This window comes from Rana temporaria, chromosome 7, assembly GCF_905171775.1.
Source record: "Rana temporaria chromosome 7, aRanTem1.1, whole genome shotgun sequence".
Taxonomy (NCBI): Eukaryota; Metazoa; Chordata; class Amphibia; order Anura; family Ranidae; genus Rana; species Rana temporaria.
The window spans coordinates 127,531,327-127,554,658 of record NC_053495.1 but is presented as its reverse complement, the minus strand read 5'-3'; the positions used below and the strand labels follow the sequence as shown (position 1 = coordinate 127,554,658).

General features: G+C 44.1%; 1 protein-coding gene across 2 annotated transcripts in view; it reads left to right on the top strand.

Moving 5' to 3' along the window:
• Window positions 1–23,332, top strand: part of AXDND1 (axonemal dynein light chain domain containing 1) — a 147,199-nt gene that overhangs the window by 11,791 nt on the left and 112,076 nt on the right. For both annotated transcript variants that reach the window (XM_040359958.1, XM_040359957.1), the window contains exons 3-8: window positions 12,382–12,482; window positions 13,309–13,411; window positions 18,809–18,894; window positions 19,802–19,858; window positions 19,962–20,070; window positions 21,612–21,733. In XM_040359958.1, coding sequence (XP_040215892.1) covers window positions 12,382–12,482; window positions 13,309–13,411; window positions 18,809–18,894; window positions 19,802–19,858; window positions 19,962–20,070; window positions 21,612–21,733 — 578 coding nt within the window. The remainder of the gene's footprint in view (window positions 1–12,381; window positions 12,483–13,308; window positions 13,412–18,808; window positions 18,895–19,801; window positions 19,859–19,961; window positions 20,071–21,611; window positions 21,734–23,332) is intronic.

Below are 23,332 nucleotides of genomic sequence, written 5' to 3'. Positions count from 1 at the left end.
CAACACATGCTCGGAAGCATTGAACTTAATTTTTCTCTGCACGTCGTTGTGTTTTACGTCACCACGTTGGACACGATCAGATTTTTAACCGATGGTGTGTAGGCAAGACTGATGAAAGTCAGCTTCATCGGATATCTGATGAAAAAATCCATCGGTTCGTTTTCATCAGACGAACCGATCGTGTGTACAGGACATAAGTCGTCAATAAAAGTTGAGCTTGGCCACTGCTCCTCCAACCTCCAGCGTTTCCTTGTGTTCATTTAATGCTCCCCACTGCACTTTAGCAGCTCATGAAGTTGGAAGGCTTGGAACTAGGCAAGTAATGTTCACATCCCTTGTAATAGAAATAAGGATGACAGGTACTCTTTTTCTCTATCGTACATCACGGGACACAGAGCGGCATATTCATTACTATGTGGGTTATATGGAGTATCTTCAGGTGATGGACACTGGCAATCTTAAACAGGAAGTGCCCCTCCCTATATAACCCCCTCCCATAGGAGGAGTACCTCAGTTTTTTCGCCAGTGTCTTAGGTGTTGGTCATGGAATAGCTTTGCCTCCGCATCCTTGGGATCAAGGCAGGCTAACCGGATCTGTCCAACGGCCTCAGTGCTAAAGTGGACAGTACCCGGGCCCCCAAGCGGGGGGTGTTTGCCTATAATGCTTCTCTTCTAGAGAGCTGGACCCTGGGCCCAGGACTTAGAGCCTTTTTAGTGCCTAAAGAAACCTGTTTGCCAGGGTGCTGTATGGGCCCAGGACAGTGGGTACCTTCCAGGACCCCAGGGCCTGAAGGTCTAGTACGCTACCCACGGAGATGGGAGAAGATTGGACCACTTGCTGTGCAATGTCCTGCGGCATGGAGCAGGTAAGAGGGGGGCCTGCGGAACTTGGTTCGCAGCAGGCTCTCCAGGGGATTTCTGTGGGGGAGTTAGCCTGTGTATGCTCTAGCATTGGCAGTTAGGCCACTATGTCTATTTAAGGGACAGGATGGTCTGTGAATGTGCTCCCCAAATATTAGATCTCCCTGGTCTGTTGCTGTATACATCTGGCTGCGCGCTAGGTTGGCAAAGGGGGGCTGTGGACCCATACCTTGCCAGAACTAAGGAAGTGTCTTGAACCTACCTAGTGTTCATACCTGGCTGGGTGTCACAGGCAGCTGGGAAGGGCTTCAGAAAGCCTCAAAACGCTCTCCTCTAGGAGGTCCCACGGCGTCCTCATGGCTCCTGCCTGGCCCCCCTGTAAACGGGCGCGCGCGCGTGCACGAGTTATAAGAACATTTTCGCGCCGTTGCGAGGGGGGGGCGGGGTTGCACGCTCATAGGAGGAAGGGGTGTTCTCCTCCTCCATGCTATGCAGCTCATTCAAGAGCTGAGCTCGGACCAGGAGGACACAGAGCGGCAGCGTCTGTGGCTGTTACACAGTGACACCCAGTGGCGCAGGGAAGTATTGCAGTTCTGGAAATCAGAACTAGCTATTTTTTGTCTAGCCTAGAAATTCCCTATGCAGCAGGTGGATACTAGCAATTTTGGTGTGGGTGAACAGTAGTGCTTTCAAAAAAAAAAGAAAAAAAAAGAAAGAGGTTTTCTTTGAAAAAAAAAAAAAGAAAAAAGATAAATAAAAATAAATAAATACTGGCACATACTGGGTTCCCCACCAGGTTTTTGGACATCAGTAGTACTGCTGTTCCCTAAACCCCTAAATTATCTCCTGGCTGCGCCTGTCAGTTGGTGTAGCAGGGATACCTCGGTATTGTACCATGGCTCCCAAAGGCTCAGGATCGAGAGGTACAAAAGGGGTCAAAAAACAAAAGGGTTCCCCCTCGGATTCTGAGGAGACGAGTCAGGCTATGCCAGTACTTTCCCCACCTGTTAACCCAGTGGTGGCTGCCTTGGTTGAGCCAGTAGGGGGGTCTGGTGCGGAGGCTAGCCCAGATCCACCCAACCCTGTGTTTGTCACGGAGGACATGCTAGCCGCCTCCCTGGGGGGGCTAGAAAAAAGATTAGCAGCTATGATCACTAATTCCATTCCAGGCAAGAAGCGGACTAGATCCCCTTCACCTAAATGTGTATCCTCAGATGCGGAAGTTCTCTCTTCAGAGGAAGTAGAATTTCAAGAGGATCTATTGGACCGAAACCTAGAAGGTTCAGAGATTGAGGAGTCTACGGTGGACGAACCTTTTTCAGCCTCCCAAGCAGAGAGTCTGTGGGTTCAGTCTTTGACAGACATGGTCCGCTTGGCGTTTAACTTGCCCCTACCAGAAACTCAGGCTAGGGCAGTTTCCTCTTTGGGCTCTTTAAAAGCGCCTTTGAGCAACGCAGTTTTTCCGGTCCATCCTCTATTGGAGGAATTGATTTTTCAAGATTGGGTACGGCCAGATAGAATTTTTCTGCCGCCTAAAAGATTTTCTGTGATTTACCCTATGGAAGAGAAGTTTTCCAAGAAGTGGGCGCTCCCAGCTGTGGACGCAGCCATCTCATGTGTAAATAAGTCATTAACTTGCCCAGTGGAAAACATACAAATGTTTAAAGACCCGGTCGATAAACGGTTAGAGACACTTTTGAAGGCTTCCTTTGCTACGGCAGGAGCAGTGGTTCAGCCGGCTGTGGCTGCTATCGGAGTCTGTCAAGCTTTGAAAGACCAGACAAAGCAGATGCTTAAAGACATCCCTGCCCAGCAGGCAGAGGAGTTATCTGATATTCCTAGAGCTCTATGCTTTGCGGTAGATGCTATAAAGGATTCTATCCAGCAGGCGTCTCGTTTGTCGCTAATTTTAGTGCATATGAGGAGACTCTTATGGTTAAAAAACTGGACGGCCGAGCCCCCATGCAAAAAACTCCTGGCAGGTTTTCCCTTCCATGGGGGGCGTCTCTTCGGAGAGGATCTGGATAAATACATTCAGACTATTTCAAGTGGCAAAAGTACCCTTTTACCAGTCAAGAGGAAATTCCGGGGTTCTGCATTCAAAAGACAGCTTTCTCCTGCTCCGGGACCCTCAAATCCCAGGCAGTATCGACGGCCTGCTGCACGATCAAATTTTAACATTAAGTCGCAGGGACAGGCCCCTGGGGGCAAGAAACCATGGTATCGCAAACCAACGAAGCCAGCCCCTAAGTCTGCTTTATGAAGGGGCGCCCCCACTCACTGGGGGGAAGGCTTCGTCTCTTTGAAGAGGTTTGGGAAGCCAACATCCCTGACAAATGGGTCCAGTCATCTGTGGCCACAGGCTACAGATTAGAGTTTCAAAAGTTTCCTCCACCTCATTTCCAGGAATCAAGGGTTCCGAATGATCCAGCAAAAAAGGCCTTGTTGCTAGCGGCATTGGATCGTCTGCTTCGCCAGGGCGTGATAGTAGAGGTACCAGCCCAAGAGAAAGGGCTAGGTTTCTACTCCAATTTGTTTGTCATACCAAAACCCAACGGCGATGTCAGACCAATTTTGGACCTAAAGAGTCTAAATGTTTACCTAAAGGTCCAGTCATTTCGGATGGAATCCGTTCGGTCAGCAGCCGCCGCGCTCCAGACTTTCTGGCGTCTATAGACATAAAGGACGCTTACCTTCATATACCGATCTTTCAGCCACATCAAAGATTTTTACGCTTCACGGTGGCTCAGCGTCACTTCCAATTTGTGGCGCTCCCCTTCGGGCTGGCTACGGCCCCCCGGGTATTCACGAAGGTCCTAGCTCCAATTCTAGCCAATCTAAGAATCCAAGGGGTCACAGTCCTAGCATACTTGGACGACCTCTTAATCATAGATCACTCGCCTCCTTGCTTGGAGCGAGCAGTAGCCCTAACGGTTCAGTACCTGGAGAGGTTCGGTTGGGTCCTAAACCGAGAAAAGTCAGCATTTCAACCCTCAAAACAGTTGGAATATCTCGGCATGAGGTTAGACACGGCTCAGCAGAAGGTATTTTTGCCCCTGGTAAAGGTCAAAGCTATCAAGGAATTGATTCGATTGGTTCTAAGCAAAAAAGAACCAACTGTTCGCCTATGTATGCGTTTACTAGGCAAGCTAGTGGCCACTTTCGAGGCGGTACCTTACGCACAGAGCCATACTCGCGTCCTACAGGCAGCCATTCTCACAGCTTGGAGCAAGAAGGCCCAGGCCTTGGAGTGTCCTTTAACTCTATCATCAAGAGTCCGGCAAAGTCTGGGTTGGTGGTTAAACCCTCAGAATCTGCTAAAGGGAAAATCTTTCACCCCCATAGCTTGGAAGATAGTGACCACAGATGCCAGCCTGATAGGCTGGGGAGCGGTCTTGGATGGGTACACTCGCCAAGGTACTTGGGCAGAGGCGGACAAGCAGCTGCCCATCAATATCCTGGAGCTCAGAGCGGCTCGGCTAGCCCTCCTGGCATGGACATCCAAATTGCAGGGGTCCCCGGTGAGGATACAATCAGACAATGCCACAGCTGTGGCATATATAAACCACCAAGGGGGAACCAGGAGTCGCGCCGCTCAGAGAGAAGTGAGCTTAATTTTTCTATGGGCAGAAGCTCATGTACCCTGCATATCGGCAATATTCATTCCCGGAGTGGACAACCGGCAGGCAGACTTCCTAAGTCGCCAAACTCTGTCGCCGGGGGAATGGTCTCTACATCCCCAGGTCTTTCGGACAATCTGCCAGAAGTGGGGTGTGCCAGACGTAGATGTCATGGCATCAAGGTTCAACAAGAGACTAGATAGGTTCATGTCCCGGACAAGGGACCCGATGGCCTGCGGAACCGATGCGTTGGTGTGCCCCTGGCATCAGTTCAAACTTCTGTATGCCTTTCCCCCGCTACAGTTACTACCCCGCCTGTTACGCAGGATCAGGGTGGAGCACAAACCAGTCATCCTGGTAGCTCCAGCATGGCCCAGGAGGGCATGGTACTCACTAATCCTAAAGATGGCAGTGGGAGACCCTTGGACGCTTCCTCTACGGCCAGACCTACTCTCGCAAGGCCCGATCCTTCACCCTGCATTACGGCGTCTAAAATTGATGGCCTGGCGGCTGAATCCCTGACTCTCAGGGGTAGAGGGCTGTCTAGGCAGGTAATCTCTACCCTGATCAGGGCTACAAAGGCCGGTCTCCAGGGTGATTTATTACAGGGTCTGAAAGGCCTACGTAGGCTGGTGTGAGTCCAAGAAATGGCTTTCCCGCAAGTATACCAGTGATCGAGTGTTAAGTTTTCTCCAGCTAGGAGTGGATAAAGGCCTGGCATTAAAACACAATCAAAGGACAGATTTCAGCTTTGTCAGTGTGGTTTCAGAGGCCGCTGGCCACCCACTCGCTGGTTAAGACCTTCATACAGGAGGTCTTACGTATTGTTTTCCTCCGGTTAAGTAGCCACTTTGTCTGTGGGACTTGAATCTAGTTCGGTCAACTCTGCAGAAATAACTCCTTTGAGCCGTTGGCTGAGTTTCCTTTGGTTTTTCTGACAAGGAAGTTAGTAATTCTGGTCGCAATTGTTTCCGCCAGAAAAGTGTCAAAGTTGGCAGCCTTATCGTGTAAGGAGCCATATCTTATTCTGCATAAGGACAGGGTGTTTTTCCGTCCTCATCCTTCCTTCCTACCAAGGGTTATATCCAGTGTTCGTCTAAAACCAGGATTGGATACTACCATCCTTCTTTCCTAAACCTACGTCCAGAAAGGAAGGGTTGCTGCATACCTTGGATATTGTCAGGGCCATGAAGGCCTATCTTAAAGCTATAGAGAAGATTCAAGAAACAGATGTGTTGTTCATTTGTCCAGATGGGCCCAAGAGAGGGCAGGCAGCTGCAAAATCTACCATCGAGGTGGATAAAAACAGTGAATCACTCAGGCCTACGGCTTGAAGAGGTTGCCTCCTCCTTTATCAGTAAAGACTCATTCTACTAGGGCCATGGGCGCCTCCTGGGCAGCACACCATCAGATCTCTATGGCTCAAGTTTGCAAGGCGGCAACCGGGTCTTCAGTCCACACGTTTACAAAATTTTACCAGGTGGACGTTAGAAGGAATACTGATACAGCCTTTGGGCAGGCAGTGCTGCAGGCTGCGATTAAGACCCTCGGAATCGGGGGCACCCTTGAGTTAAAATTTAAGTTTAAGTTTAATTTTTCTCGACTAAGTTGGATTTATTATTATTATTTGAGTATACCTCTAAATTAAATCCTTTGTCTTGGGAAGATGTCTCCCTCCCCCTCATTAAAAGCATTGCTTTGGGACATCCCACATAGTAATGAATATGCCGCTCTGTGTCCCGTGATGTACGATAGAGAAAAAGGGATTTTTAATACAGCTTACCTGTAAAATCCTTTTCTTGGAGTACATCACGGGACACAGAGCTCCCACCCCTCTTATGGGGACCATTTTTGGGAGGCATACTGCTTGCTACAAAACTGAGGTACTCCTCCTATGGGAGGGGGTTATGTAGGGAGGGGCACTTCCTGTTTAAGATTGCCAGTGTCCATCACCTGAAGGTACTCCATATAACCCACATAGTAATGAATATGCCGCTCTGTGTCCCGTGATGTACTCCAAGAAAAGGATTTTACAGGTAAGCTGTATTAAAAATCCCTTTATAGCATAAATGGTAAGTCCGAGAGACATTGGCTTATGAGCCGATTGGAACGCTTTCAAGAGAAAGCCAGCCGCCAACTGTAAAAAACTATACCGAGGTTGTGGCTGATATGTTCAGCAATAATCCTGGTAAACCACTTGCAAATCGCAACGTATATACATATTGCGGTCGGCAAGTGGTTAAAGTATATCTGTGGCCAATGTTTAAAATCATTATCTTCATTTCCACATGGAATTTTTATTATTTATAGTCTATTCCTATTATTCTAAACAATTTTAAAGTTTATAAATTGACTTTGTGAAGAATCCCACTCATTTACTTCCTTGAGTTCTCTGACATGTATTCAATATGCCCTGTGAGCCTGCCTTCTGAACAACAGAGGTGCTGAGAGGAGGAGTTTTAGAAGGCAGAGTCAGTACCAGTATCGCTACTTGTAGGAAGCAAGGTACCATATGATATGTAATCCTTGTAAATTGAAAGTAAAGCAAATGAATGAGGAATGAGCAGGGGAGAAACTGCAAAGCATGCAGGAAACCGTGTGGTCAGCAGATAGTCAGCAGGCAGGCAGCAATCACAACATGAAAGGAGATTTTTCAAGTTTTATATTAGGTATAATTGTGTACAGCTACATAACGTCTGCTGTTACTAGCCACATCCCTTCTTGAGAAACTGGCTTAACTCTAGAGCCATGTTTGATGAGGATACCTCAAATGTAAGGCTTAAGAGCCTCCTATAGTACAATGGTGTTACAGATTCCTTTCTAAATAGGTCTGCCAGGATCTGGGGGCTTTGGAGCATGCCTTCATTTAGGCACCAGTGCCATGCTCTTAGTCCTGTGTCAGGTGTAAGGTACACCTATAGAGATATAGGAGTATGGGTGAACCATGTGATGTTTAGGGTGACCCCCTCCTCCCAAAAATCAGCTTGTGCTGTAACGAATCACAGAACAGTAATTGGACACAAAAGGCGGGATTTATGATTTTTCCAATCACAAGCAGGGGGCAGGGATTGTGCTCCTCCAGGCATTCCCGGCCAGGACAAGTATTGTCATTGAGTAAAGCGGTGATGTGGCGGCCTTTTTTGCGGGCATAAGATTGGCCCGGGGGGTGGCTATGGCAGTTTCATTCCGGGACACTGTATTGTCCTGGAACGAAGGTGCCCGGGACAGACCTGCAAAATGTGGGACTGAACCAGGCAATCCAGGACACGTGGTCACCCTAGTGATGTTGCCTATTGCAGTTAATTTTATAAGAGGGATGTGTCAATGGGGCATCAGAAAAAGGTCAATGTAGGAGTATTGTTTGGGGGAAGAAGTAGTTAAAGTAGTAATAGTAGTTAAAGTGGTAATGTGTAATCTCTTGATTTGGGGTGTTGTAATCTCCAGATATCAATCAGTTGCATGTGGTGGATTATGTTGAAAGTATGCTTTTGAGTGGTACAAGTGAGATGGTCCCATCCAACGCATAAATGGTGGGATCCAGTGGGATAGTTACCTTGGCTCCGCTTAAAGTGCCTTTTGCGAAAAAAAGGTATCTGCCATCGTCTTCCCTACAAATATCTATTAAAGTCAAGGGAATAGATTTAGAGATTGGAATAAATACTCCTTTAGACTTGTCTTTGCTATTACAACTGTGGTAAACTATGGGGTAGTGTCAATCTCTCGTGGTAGGGGGTCTGTCATTTCTAAAGTTTGTTTCCTAGATGTATGTGACACAGGCTTTCATTCTATTTCAGGAAAAGATTAATTCAGTCCCTTGGCATTTAGAGAGATTACAATTTAGGTCATCCATGTTCTCAACTGCAAAAAAAGCAGAAACAGAGAGAGATAGAAAAAGAGAGAAAAAAATTGAAAGTGCCCCTGTCCTCCTGTGCGCAATGTTGTTGCTATAGCTATGATTTTCATGGTAGCCTTTGTGAATCTGCATCAGGTTGTCCATCTTATGGCTTGAAATTTGTAGTTTCTCTATTTTTACAACCTGCTGCTCTAATGAAGAACAATTTAAGGCCTGTGTGCAGGGCCGATCCTAGGCAGGGTGCACAGGGTGCTTTGCACCCAGGCACCTGCAGAGGTGGGGGCGCCAAAGTGGCAGAGTTCTTCCCTCCCTCCTTCTCTCCTAGTTTGTGTCCATCCAGAGCTAGTGTTCTGAGCATAGGTGTGAGTCCGTCCAGAACTGATGTGTCTCTGACCATCTCATGTACTATGGCTGCAGTCTCTGATCATCTCCTGAACTGTGTCTGCAGTCTCTGGTCATCTCCTGTACTGTATTATGGTATAACCTGCGCTGGGACTATAAATGATAGGCTGCTGCCCCCCTGTGTCTGTCCCCTGAAAGGAGACAGATGTGGCAAAAAATAAGGATGGGAGTAGGGGTGTTGGCGCTGCCTAGGTGCACATCTAAGCAGTATAGATACCTACAACATGGAGCTATAAGCTGAATAAGTAAAGGTACAATATGTTTAGTGCAACCCAAATTGGCTATGAGTCACTAAAAAATCCCCAACAGTAGGGTAAAGGTAAACCAAATAAAGTAAAATGACACAATTAATGTGATGCTATGAGTGCTAATATAAATACCAGACTATAATGATATATTATAATATAGTTGGAGAGTAACTACCCTCTACCATAAGTGACATATAAACAACATGTGCATGTAACAAATCACTTAATCAATTAGTGACAGCAAGCTGCAGCTCTATTGTATAACACTTTTAAAATATTAAATCCAGTTGAAGTCCGATTTCAGTGTAACCAAGTTGGTATAAAAGCCGCTGGGAAAAGGACAGTCAGTCCATATCCATCAAAAACCATACAAAGCAAAAACGTCTATGAACATCAATAATATTGCAATGTAGATGGAGTCCAGAAGAGTTACTTCATGTGGAGGGAGTGATCCTATATTGATACGAGGTGGTCCCGGTGCTCCCCTCAGGGTTCCCCACTCACCAGATAGTACTCCCCGCTTGGGGTAACAGGTGTATAACACGGGTTCCTTAGGTCACTGCTCCTCTCCTCTGCTCACACGGTCTGCTGCTTCCCAATTGGTGCTTCACGTATCAGCTGTCCAGCGGGCAATGCACACAGCCCGGTTCCCTCCGTGCCTCAGAAAAAAAGGGGGCTCCAATAGTGCAATAACGTTTTGGATAAAATTTATTAAGAAAATCTAATATAGCCTGAGGTACAAAAAAATACCGGTCTCCTAAGGAGTGGCTGTAATAATTAAAAAACAAATACAAACAGAAGGTTCGCCAGAGTGTAATCACTATATGGCTGTATGGGTTCAAAGCGTGTATGCAGCGTGCGCTCCAACTACAAACACCTAACGCTGACCCGGAAGTGACGTATGCGCGTACTCTCCTGTACTGTGTCTGCAGTCTCTGACCATCTTCTGTACCATGTCTGCAGTCTCTGACCGTCTCCTGTACTAAGTCTTCAGTCTCTGACTGTCTCCTGTACTGATAGCGATTTGACCCCTGATCCAACCTCAGGGCTAACCCATTCTGCTGTTTGATTCAAATTATAAGGTGAAATATATAGACCAGGCAAAGAATCTACATCTCACCTTTTGCAGCATCCAAGTCAAAGAGAACTTGCTGGAGCCTGCTGGCTCTTTTATTAACACCACAGAATCACAAATACATGCATTTGATTGGTTAGCTTACACATTTTACTCCCACTTACCCACCCCCCTGTGACGTTTGTCCTTGGCATGAAGCCCTCATAGGTCAGTTCATATAGGGATGGTTTCTCCTTGGAAGTCCATTCTTGGGCATGCTGCACACATCCACGTGTCGTTCAGGCATAAAGAGTCCATTGTCAGCTCTGCAAGAGTTTCCTTCCAAAGTCACACAAACTCACAAAGATCTAAGTGAGGAGGAGGGGGAGGGGCGGTTTCCTCTTACAACCAAGTCCATATTTATTCTTTGGAATGAGGAATTTAGGAGGGAGGGGGGACACGGAGTGGAAATGAGGAGTGAGTGGGGGGGGGGGGGGAATGGAGCTTTTGATTTCAATAGCTCTCTCTGTATGTGCATCTATGTTGAAATATACTTTAAAAACATATCTGACAAAACTTCATGTAAGGATAATATCCGCATTGCAACACATACCCATACATATATATCTTATTTAGATAATGAATATAAAAACAAATAAACAGTATAAGAAAGAGAAAACATTTTAGTGGTTCTTAATAAAAGAATTAGCCTAACTTAAAAATAGGAATTTTAGTATAATCTATCACAGTACTATATCTGCAGTCTCTGACCATCTCCTGTATCATGTCTGTAGTATGTCTGGGGGCTCTAACAGAAGACCTCTCTGTGTCCATCAGAGAGACCCCCCCTTCAGGTCCCAATAAAGTACTCTGATTCTCTTCCTGTATTTTGTTTATTGTTAAGAGATCATGTAAGGATCCCAGGGTAACGAATACTTTGTGGGGGAGCATCTCTGTGGTTGAGTCATTGCCATAGAAACATTTTTAAAGAGGAGGAGTTAGTAAAATGACCATGCCCATGTGGGGGCGCCAGAAATATTTCTGCACCCAGGCACCTGTGACCCTAGGATCGGCCCTGCCTGTGTGAAGACATTCTCTGAAAGAGTCTGAGGCCCCGTACACACGTCCGAGGAACTCGACGTGCCAAACACATTGAGTTCCTCGTCGAGTTCAGTGTTCAGGGCCGACTTTCCTCATTGAACAACGAGGAAATAGAGAACATGTTCTCTATTTGGCCCGACAAATTCTTTGTCGGCTTCCTCGCTGAAAAGTGTACACACGACCGAGTTTCTCGGCAGAATCCAGCTCCGATCGAGTTTCTGGCTGAATTCTGCCGAGAAACTCGGTCATGTGTACGGGGCCTGAAGGTCTTGGTGTACATCCACAAGCGCTCCCTTTAAGGTAGATGGAATTCAATTCTCAAAGGCTGCCATTTAATCCCTGGTGAGAGGGAGTGTAGTATGCGAGCTGTCTCAGCCATGTAAAGGGCTTGGGGCATGTCAGCGTTTGGCTGGTCCTCCCTGCACTTCAGGGCAGGAGACTGGGGGAAGCCCAAGGCTGATGTCAGATCGTCCCGTAACTGGATCGCTCATGCTCCATGGGTTTTGAGAGTCTGCATGGTTCCCTATGGTATGTGCAGGAGAGTTGTTTGCCTGTCTAGAGGGTTAACCAGGGCTTTTTTTTTTGAGAATAGATGCATGGACTCCCCCTTCTAAATAACTTCTTGACTCTGCCCCCTACCCACCGCTGAGCACCATCCTTTGGTTCCATTCCCTACTCACCTCCCAGTACCACCCCTTTTAGAGAATACAGAACCAAGTATAATTTTGTGGTGCAAAGTCATTTGTATGAAATGTATTAATCCCCTGCAGTCAGCAGCAATAGACCCTTCCCAACAACAGTAGTCTGACCCCAACAACAATAGAACCTGGCAGCAAAAACAGATTTCCCAGCAGCCAGCAACAATAGACTGCTCCCTTAACAGTAGATCGCTTCCAGCAACAATTGACCCCCAGCAGCATAAACCCAACCAGCAACAATAGACGCATACCCAGCAACAATAGACCTCCCCAGCAACAAAACTGCCATGCAAAAGTAGAGGCCCCCAGCAACAATAGGACCACCAGAGCTTTTTTTAAGTATTTGCAGCATTCCTCCAGTCTCCTCTGTGCTTCAGGAAACATACTGCTACTGGTCTGTTCTATACATTCCCAATATGAGTCTCCCATGCTTTCCATTTAGTTTTCACTTATTAATAGCTTTAGTTAGTATAATGTCTATTGTGGTATTTTTCTAACATGAATATTATGCCACAAAATATATTTTAATTTTTTTTACTTTAAGGTTGGCCTCCGTACTGCTGATCAGATTTGGCATCATCCTCTTCGCAGAAGCAAGTTTAAACACCTGATTGACCAACCTGTCTGTATGACAGGGGCTGGGAGGTGAGTTGTAAAATCATATGTAGGCATTGTAATAACTATTCCCAGTAGAAATTCATGCTTGTATGTGTCCTGGGAATATTTAATAACTGGCTTTGGTCCACAGAAAGGGTTAAAGTTATTGTAACTGGATTTAAAAAAACAAACGTGTCATAGTTACCTGCCCAATGAAATTGTTTTGTACAGAGCAGCCCAGATCCTCCTCACTGGCTGTGATTGACAGCAGCAGGAGCCAATGGCTCCTTCTTATTCTAAGCCAGTGAGGAGGGAGAGAGCCGCCTCTCTTATGCACAGCACTGGATCACTCGATTACTCTCAGATGTTTTTTTACCTTAAGGCACAGAAAGCATTAAGGTAGAAAACTCTCTGCCTTTAGAACTACTTTAAAATTATTCATAATTTTAGATATCTATGTAATGTTAAATTATGTTTTGAAAGTGACTTAGTTTGGATCATGCTACCAGATTTTACATGTTTATAGTTCATATTTTGTATTGCATCCTTATGTTAAAGAGAGGAGCACGTGACCTACCCTTTGTGACAATGCTTGGTGAACTAGTCATTTACTGTATGCAGCTGGAGCCACCAGAAGCTGTATGCAGGCAGCCTATAGGGTAAAATAAGCTGCTCCTGATCTGACAGGCATTCAGGGGAGGGTAAACGGTCTGACAATCGACATGTAGCCAAACATTTGCTGGATATACAGTATATAAACATAGTATACTGTATATATTGAAGGATAGAATGTGTGTATTTCTTCTGTTTGTTGTCAGTGAATCAAATATTTAAGAGCAGAATGTTACTACTATGACTCTTTGTTATGATCCAGGGACATTTCTTTTCTTTGTGATGCTTTGGCAATAGAAAAAAAGAATACAGCAATTTCTGCTCTACAGCCAACAGACCGAAGCGATATGTCACCTCAAACAATGGTATGTTATAGTTTTAAGTCTGAAAATGTCTTAATTTTTTTATTTAGGATTGCGGCTTGTACTGAGGGCAGGGTTGCACTAAGTACAGAGTGCAGGGTTGAGGGGTGCGCTATGTACAGAGTGCAGGGTTTAGGGGTGCGCTATGTACAGAGTGCAGGGTTGCGCTACATAAAGAGTACATGGTTGAGGGGTGCGCTACGTACTGAATGAAGAGGGCGGGGGAGAGAGACATAAGAGAGACCCTCGTCCTGTCTGCAGTCCCTCCTGTGGGAAGGTGTGTGTGACACAGTACCTTCTATGCAGTGTGCAGAGCCCGTTCTTATAGCTGGATGGTCACAGGTCATGCTCCATCCAGCGGATCTGTTTGCTGCTATCCCTGGCTGCCTGTACTTCCTGCCCGCTCGCCCTTTGGTCAGCCTGTTTATCAGTCCTGGGCTGGGAGGTCTTCTGAACTCTTCTCCCTGCTCCAGGGCAATCCGTCCTGGCTGCCCTCGTGGCTCTTTGTCCCTGCTGCTTCCTGGAGCCTTCAGCAGGGTGCTATTCCGCTCCCCACATCTGCTGTCAATCAATCTGCATATTTTCCCAGGGCAGCACCCGATTGGTCAGACTGCCCTGGACCCACGGAGTGCCGAAAGGGGAGGTGGAGTCAGCAGCGCTGACATGGAGATGCAGGGAAAAGTGAGTAGCACCAGCTGAAAAAAAGCCTAGCGCCAGCGCACCCATGCCAGGATTTTCAATGGAGCCAAGTGCTGGAACATGTTTCGGCACTTGGCTCCCTCCGGCACATTGCTGTGATTTGCCAGGACAGTCCCGGCGAATCCGGGCTGTTGGGAGGTATGGTTACACCCATAAAACATTTTTAGATAATACAAGCACACCCCTTCTCACCTTGTGCATCAAATATCTGTTTTTACATTCAATACTTGTTTTTTTTTTCTGCCTAAGATCTTGTGCATGTGGTATGCCTAAACATTGCCCACATTTTTAGGCATTCAGGCATTTTTCTTTACTGATCTAAATTCAGTTTTTAATGGATCTGTACAGACACAGGCACATACAGTGCCTTGAAAAAGTATTTATACCCCTTGAAATTTTCCACATTTTGTCATATTTCAACCAAAAACGTAAATGTATTTTATTGGGATTTTATGTGATAGACCAATACAAAGTGGCACATAATTGTGAAGTAGGAAGGAAAATGATAAATGGTTTTTCAACATTTTTTACAAAAAAACTGAAAAGTGTGGCGTGCATTTGTATTCAGCCAATACTTTGTAGTCAATACCCCATTGTGGTTAACCTGTTTGTCTTTAGTGGAAGAGGTCCACTTGGAGGAACACATTGTCCTAGGGTTTCCTGTCCTAGTAGATCCACTCTACAAGTGGGTCTTCCATTTTTGGCGCTACACTTATTTTCATATTCACATTCACAATTTTCCTTGTTGTTGTGTTGGCTGCCTACACATATATATTTATTTTTAGGTTTAGCGCAATATATTTATTATAAATACTTTGTAGAACCAACTTTCACTGCAATTACAGCTGCAAGTCTTTTTGGGGATGTCTCTACCAGCTTTGCACATCTAGAGAGCGACATTTTTGCCCATTCTTTGCATAATTGCTCAAGCTCTGTCGGATTGGATGGAACGCATCTGTGAACAGCAAGTGTCAAGTCTTGCCACAGATTCTTGATTGGATTTAGGTCTGGACTTTGACTGGGCCATTCTAACACATGGGGAGAGCGGTGCTGGCGGATCTTTTCTCAGTCTCCTCCCGGTGGCATACTCGGATCTACCTAGAAACCTAGAAATCCCTCTACATTGATCCAGATCCAGGTCTCTAAGGGCCAGATTCACATAGAACTGCGGCGGCGTAACGTATCGTTGGCGGGCCAATTCAAATGGGTGTGTGCCATTTAAATTAGGCGCGCTCCCGCGCCGGACCTACTGCGCATGCTCTGTTTCCTAACTCCCGCCGTGCTTTGCGCGCCGTGACGTAATTTTTTCGAACGGCGACGCGCGTAGCGTACTTCCGTATTCCCAGACGTGTTATGCAAACGACGTTAAATTTTAAATTTCGACGCGGGAACGACGGCCATACTTTAGACAGCAATACGATTGCTGACTAAAGTTAGGGCAGGTCAAACGACGACTAACTTTGCGACGGGAAACTAGACTAGCAGCGGCGTAGCGAACGCGAAAATCCGTCGGGGATCCGCCGTAACTGCTAATTTGCATACCCGACGCTGGTTTACGACGCAAACTCCACCCAGCGGCGGCCGCGGTATTGCATCCTAAGATCCAACAGTGTAAAACAATTACACCTGTCGGATCTTATGGATATCTATGCGTAACTGATTCTATGAATCAGTCGCATAGATAGAAACAGAGATACGACGGCGTATCGGGAGAAACGCCGTCGTATCTCTTTGGTGAATCTGGCCCTAAGATCCTAAGCCTGTTTGACCCACTGTTATATAACAGATGAATCCACCAGTTTCGGTAAGAGTACCTCATTTGTTCATGTATAGTGTGAGAATTTTAGTCAACTTGTTGTTCCTGTACTTTGTGCCATCGTATGGGAAGATTTTCACCACTTTAGTTTTGAGTTTATTTCCATATGGACTTTCTTTATATCACTTGTTGAAGCCGATTGGCTTCCTTATACCTTTCATTATTGAACTTTGATGTATTTCAATATTGTTTTCACATTTACCTTTATTTTCTTATCACATTCATTTTTGTGGATTTTTAGTGTGTTTATCACTTATTATTGATTGTTTAGCGCTGCACTATTTATTTTTCTTTATTTATAATTCTAACACATGAATATGCTTTGATCTAAATCATTCCATTGTAGATCTGTCTGCATGTTTAGGGTTGTTGTCCTGCTGGAAGGTGAACCTTCGTCCCAGTCTCAAGTCTTTTGCAGACTCTGAGGTTTTCTTTTAAGATTTTAAGATTACCCTGTATTTGGCTCCATCTATCTTCCCATCAACTCTGACCAGATTCCCTGTCCCTGCTGAAGAAAAGCATCCCCATAACCTGATGCTGCCACAACGTTTCACAGTAGGGATGGTGTGTTCAGGGGGATGTGCAGTGTTAGTTTTCTGCCACACATAGCGTTTTGCTTTTAGGCTAAAAAGTTCCATTTTGGTTTTTATCTAACCATAGTACCTTCTTTCACATGTTTGCTGTGTTCCCCACATGGCTTCTTGCAAACTACAAATTGGACTTCTTATGGCTTTCTTTCAACGGTGGCTTTCTTCTTGCCAATCTTCCATAAAGGCCAGATTTGTGGCGTGTTTAACTAATAGTTGTCCTGTGGACAGATTCTCCCACCTGAGCTGTGGATCTCTGCAGCTCCTCCAGAGTTACCATGGGCTTCTTGGCTGCTACTCTGATTAATGCTCTCCTTGCCCGGCCTGTCAGTTTAGGTGAAAGGCCATGTCTTGGTAGGTTTGCAGTTGTGCAATACTCTTTCCATTTGCGGATGATGGATTGAACAGTGCTCCGTGAGATACTCAAAGCTTGGGATATTTTTTTATAACCTAACCCTTATTTAAACTTCTTCACAACTATATCCCTGACCTGTCTGGTGTGTTCATTGGCCTTCACAATGCTATTTGATTGTCTGTCTGACTTTTTTCGCTTAATAGTCGCAAGTAGAAATTGAATAGGTTAAAAATGTGTTGTAATGTATTTGTATTGTATTTTCTGCCGACAACTATACTGACTAAACGAAAATCGTACGATCTGTTATCGTACGAGGAAAATTTTCGTGCTTGTCCGATTGAATAATATTGGATGAATTGTTGTGATTGGCTCTTGAAAGCTCTGTACTAACGATCCGGTTATCTTGTGTAAAAAGCAGTTTTTTTTGTCCTATTTTCGGATCGTGTGTACGGGCCATAAGGTTCTCTAACAAACCTCTGAGGGCTTCATAGAGGAGCTGTATTTATACTGAGATTAAATTACACACAGGTGGACACTATTTACTAATTAGGTGACTTCCAAAGGCAATTGGTCCACTAGATTTTAGGGGTATCAGAGAAAAGGGGACTGAATACAAATGCTCGTCACACTTTTCACATATTTATTTGTAAAAAAAAAATTAAAATCATTTATCATTTTCCTTCCACTTCACAATTATGTGCCACTTTGTTTTGGTCTATCACATAAAATCCCAATAAAATACATTTACATACTTTTCAAGGCACTGTGAATGTGCGCTGCATATAGATCAGTAAAAAGAATACAACAATCTGCATTGCTGGTCAGTATTTTAATATACATTCATGCAAATATGTGCATATAAGTGCATATGCCACACTTCCTTGATTTAACCACCTTAAGACCAAAAGCTAGGAGAATGTTTGCATACACATATGTGTATATATGCGCAAGTGCTATATAGCCAATCCTGCCAGGAATATATGATGTTCATACATGTTCATACATCAGTACCCCTGTAGGGTAGATCCACAAAGAAATTACGCCGACGTATCTATTGATATGCCGGCGTAATTTCAAAATTCCCACTTCGTATCTTTGAATCCTCAAAACAAGATACGACGGCATCTCGGCTAGATCCGACAGGCGTACGTCATCGGATCTTAGATGCAATTTTTCGGCGGCCGCTAGGTGGCGTTTTCGTCGTAATCCGCGTTGAGTATGAAAATGAGCTATTTACGGCGATCCACGAACGTACATCGGCCCGTCGTTTGCGTTCGGCTTTTTCCGGCGTATAGTTAAAGCTGCTATACTGAGGCGTACTCAATGTTAAGTATGGCTGTCCTTCCCGCGTACAATTTCGAATTTTTTACGTCGTTTGCGTAAGTCGTTCGCGAATAGGGATTTGCGTAGAATGACGTGACCGTCGTAAGCATTGGCGGGTTCCAGTTTAATTTCGAGCATGCGCACTGGGATACCCCCAGGGACGGCGCATTCGCAGTTCCAAAAAAACGTTGATTACGTCGGGTCACGACGTATTAACATAAAACACGCCCCTATCACAGCCATTTGAATTCCGCACCCTTACGCCGCGAGAGATACACTACGCCGCCGTAACTTATTGCGCGGATTCGTTGTGGATTCAAACCAAAGCAAAGTAAGTTACAGCGGCGTAGTGTATCTTAGATACGCTGCGCCCGGCGCAGATGTCTGTGGATCTGCCCCTGTGTGTGCAGGTACCCTTATACTCACAAAACACCATGCCAATTATTATTATTTTTTACAGGCTTCTGTTTGTTTGCATTATACACATAGCTGCTTTTAAACAGTGTACTTCTGCTCATCACAAAATATAATGGTGAAATGAACATGATGAATGCTAGAATTTTACAAGTAACATTCAGAATGCGTAAATGTGGTTTATTCCAGTATGTTATTTTTCTTAGGAAGGAAATATTGGAGAAAGTATTATACCAAAGGAGTTCTACGTGGTTAAGAACAAAGGTGTTTTGGGACTTGAGTATTATGAAGAGTGAGTAGACTTTGTTTTGTATGGATCTGACAGTTATGTAGAAATGTATACAGTTACTGTTCAGTACACAAAGCACTTTGTAAAGAGTCAATCCACTCATCTCTGGCTAGGTGCCGACAAGTTGAACCACCCAGCAGCTTTGCAAATGCTGTATCTCTCAGGGAGTCTGGTGGGGAGAACATTTACCGGTGCTTCCCAGTTTCATCCCCCTACTGTGGTCATTAGAACAGGACTTTCCCTGTCCAATGGATACTTTCTACTAACTTTGGAATGAGTACAGCAAGAAGACTTTGCTCCCACTGGAGTCCACCGATAACATGAAAATCAATGTGTTGATAAACCTACGCATTTATGTATAGCTAAAATATCACTATTAGAGGAATTTCTTAAACATTTGTCATTGAAACAAATTTTCCCATTAAAAGATTTTTCCCTATTTTCCTGTTCTGGTGGCAGCTCAAATTTTCTGATTTACCTAACTTCCAATCTACGTGACATTGGTTATCAGGACAAATAGAAAGAGCAAATGTCTCTAGCAAGATACAGACTTCTATAAAAACCTGACAGGGGGTTTTGCCCTTTTACCATTTTATTCAAATCTAAAAAAATGCTATGCCTTTAGTTATTCTTTAAGTTGTAATGACTTACAGTGAAATAATAGCCTATACTTGATTAGTTATCATGGACAATAGCCATGTTTTGTTCTAAGTCAGACTCGCATTCTTTGTGCATATAGACTGTGTTGACTAACAATTGGTGATCTGCATTTTCGCCTCAATCCATTTATTTGCTATACCAAACCATACCTTAAATCTGAACTGATCACTCTCCCATATAAAGCTCTACTGTAGTTTACAATAACAGATGGGTTATCCAGCATTAACTTCTTTCTTTGTTCTGCCACTAGTAAATATACAACCCTGCTTGAAGATGATGAGAAGAAGCTTCGTCTGTTTCCATCTATGTAAGTTTGGTCTTCACTGGTCGGATACAAAGTGAAAATCATAATCTGGAACTCTGCAAATAGTATGATCACTTGCATTTATTTATTTTTTCTATCTATTTAGGAAACCTAGTGGGAGATCAGAGGTTCTGCAACTTATGAAAGTGATGGACAACATGCTAATGGATGCAGGGGTGGATGAAAAAGACATAAAATTGGAAGGTCCATCTCAGGTAAATAATATGAGGGATTACGTTTCTTATTAGCTTAGTTCAATCTACTTTATTTAAGAAACAGGTTAACTTCACCAGACTCAGATAGTAGCATTAAAAAAAGATTGACTCTAATCAGGATAAAACCTACTGGTCAATGTATTGTGTATATATTAAGTCTTCTCCATGGGATCAAGTTACCCATGCTGTATTGACTAGTGACTTCCTTACATACGCTGCACATGCATAGTTTGCTGTGATCCATATCATAACGCTGGTCTTAAATTATTGATTTCCAGCCAAAGCTGAAGCGAGTACAGTACATGTAGACAACAAGTCAATAACAGGCTGGGGGAGGTCAGCGACACTGAGAATACAATGAAACATTAAAATAGGTCAAAACAGTATCTGAAAAAAAGTCATTGCAATTGTTTATTAAAAACAAAATACTTTTTGTTTTTTTAAAGTCAATAGTTATCTTTTCTTTTAAAATTACAAACTTGTTATACTTGCCTGCTCTTCTGGGGTCCCCCGTTGGCACTCCTGGCTCCTCCTCTTCTCGGTATGCCAACATAGGAAGTCGCTTCCTATTGTGGCACATCTGCGGGCTCCCAAGCTGCACTGCCTGTGTCTATTGACACAGATTGCAAGGCTCAGCCCTGCCCCTTGCTCCCACGTCACAGGATTTGACTGACTGCAGTTGTAGCTCCACCTGTGCTCCAAAAGCAGCGCTCTGGGATTCGTTGGGGGCCACAAAATAACAGTATTTTACAAATCCTAGCAACACTCTTGGGACAATGAAAGCCTTGACCACCCTTCATTGTGGCCTGCTGTGACACATCCAGAGAGATTTCCACATATGCTGTAAGGCGCACATGTTGCTGTGACAGAAGCCATTTGTTGGGGTGAGTTTGCAGTTCACTTGGACATTTGGACAATAATGTCTTCATGTTCACTGGAGTGGTTGCATCTGATACATTTTTCTTCACTTCTGTTTTCATTTGGACTATACAATGTATTAATATTCTCTGGACTTTTTTGGGGGATTATGTCTATCAGCTTATATTATTTTTATGGACTTTTTAAATCATTGCCACAATAATTGCCACAATAAGTTTATGATTTATTTATTTATTACAGATATTTTGGTGCTACACTGTTTATTTATTAGGTAGAACTTGTTTATGCTTTACAACCACTTTAAGCAAACTAAAAGTCTTCAAATTAGAGTTTACATCAACTTTAGATAAACACTATTTGCCTTTAGCACAGATGCATGGTTTGCCGGATAGCATAAATAGCTCAAAAATTTGTTAACATGTTGCACGGAATCACCCTTTCACCCAAAAGTGTTTTTGTCTCTCGTTTTTTAATGTGCCCTGTGATCATAGCTGGCTTTAATTTTAAAAATAATGCCACCAAACACTGAATATTTAATCCTGAGTTGTATACAATTAGTGTGATTTTGGTACCTCAGTGGTTCCTGTGGAGAAATCTTTGATTTTGTGTATATGAATTTGTTATTTCCATATAATTGCACTTCTTTATATACGCTGATACAGATACACAATTTGCTGGAATTGCTAAAGACTGAGCAGAATATCTACAACATTGTCTTTCATGAGCTGATCCGACAGGTCAGTGTGGAATGTGCGGAGAGAGGAGAGCTATTGGCTAAGCTCAGGTCAGTACTAACCTGGAAATCGTTCATAAGCAATAATAACATTCTGTTCATCATGTTGGAATGAACAATAATAATTTATCAGAAAGAGAAAAAAACACTTAAGACAGTTTATTCATATATACAGTATCAAGGGGTAGTCTGTGAAAACAGCTCTAGTGTAAAAGAGAAGCTGTGCCCAGAAAAAGGGCGAAAGACTAGTCGCCAATATTCATATATGAATCTATACTTCAATTCAAATGTAATACTGTGATAAAATACAAATAAAATAAATATGCAAAGAAGTGCGAACAAACTTGATTACAAACAAATTTATAAAAATAATAATCTTTCCACCCAGTGTCCAAACCATTGGAATATTAAAATGTCCAATTCAGTCCCCAATAAAAGATTGGATGAGTCCTCAAACCAGTCAAATCCACTATGTTCATCAATCTTCCAAAGTAACACTGGGGTAGATTCAGTAAGATATGCGCATTTTTTACATGGGCGCAGGGCACCATTTTTGCCCTGCGCCCCCGCAAATTTTCTGCGCTACCCGCGATTCACGGAGCAGTAGCTCCGAAAATTGCGTGGGCGCTCTGGCAAAATGCCCGGCGTAAGCGCGCGCAATTTAAATGATCCCGTAGGGGGCGGGAATCATTTAAATTAGGCGCGTTCCCGCGCCGATCGTAGAGCGCATGCTCCGTCGGAAAACTTTCCCGACGTGCATTGCGGCAAATAACGTCTCAAGGACGTCATTTGCTTCAAAGTGAACATGAATGGCGTCCAGTGCCATTCACGAATCACTTACGCAAACTACGTAAAGTTCAAATTTTGCGACACGGGAACGACGGGTATACGGAAGATTGGCTGCCCCTGCTAATAGCAACTATGGTTACGCAGGCGCAATTGCTCTCTGAATCCGGGCCACTGTGTTTACCAGTCTTCCAAAGTGACCCAATAGTTCTTATGTGCTTCACCATTGCCAAAAAGACACTCACCACAACAATATGCCTCTCTGGTAACAGATTGGCACATAGTACTTTATAAGATGATGGCTCAGTCCACTGTACTCCTCCACTACTTCTCCGCACATATGTCCCAGGTGTTGCTATAAAAAATAAAATGCACTCCAGTAGTGCAATACCATAAGGGAAAGTGACATTATTAATGAAGAAAAACTAAGGTACGTAACAAATATGAAACATATATAAAATATATGACATTCAGCATAAGGTGACAGCCACAACTTTCAGCCTCAAAATCAAAGAGCAGCCACTCAGTGTAGCGGTATCTCCCACCCAACCTGTCCGGTCCCAAACTTCACTTCTGGTTGTAGCCAAGTCAGGCTTCCATGCGGAAACTGGAAGTAATGTTTGGGATCTTGGTGGCTGGGCTGTGAGATACTGCTACACTGAGCAGCTGCTTTGTGATTTTCAGGCTGAAGATTGTGGCTGTCACCATGTGCTGAAGTCCTAGATGTTGTATATTTTATATATGCTTGCTATTTGCTTACCTTTTGTGAGTCGCTTGCCTTTATAGTATAACATTATTGGAGTGCATATTTTTTTTTAATGAGCAACATCTGGGACACATAAAGAGAAGGAGTGGAGGAGGAGA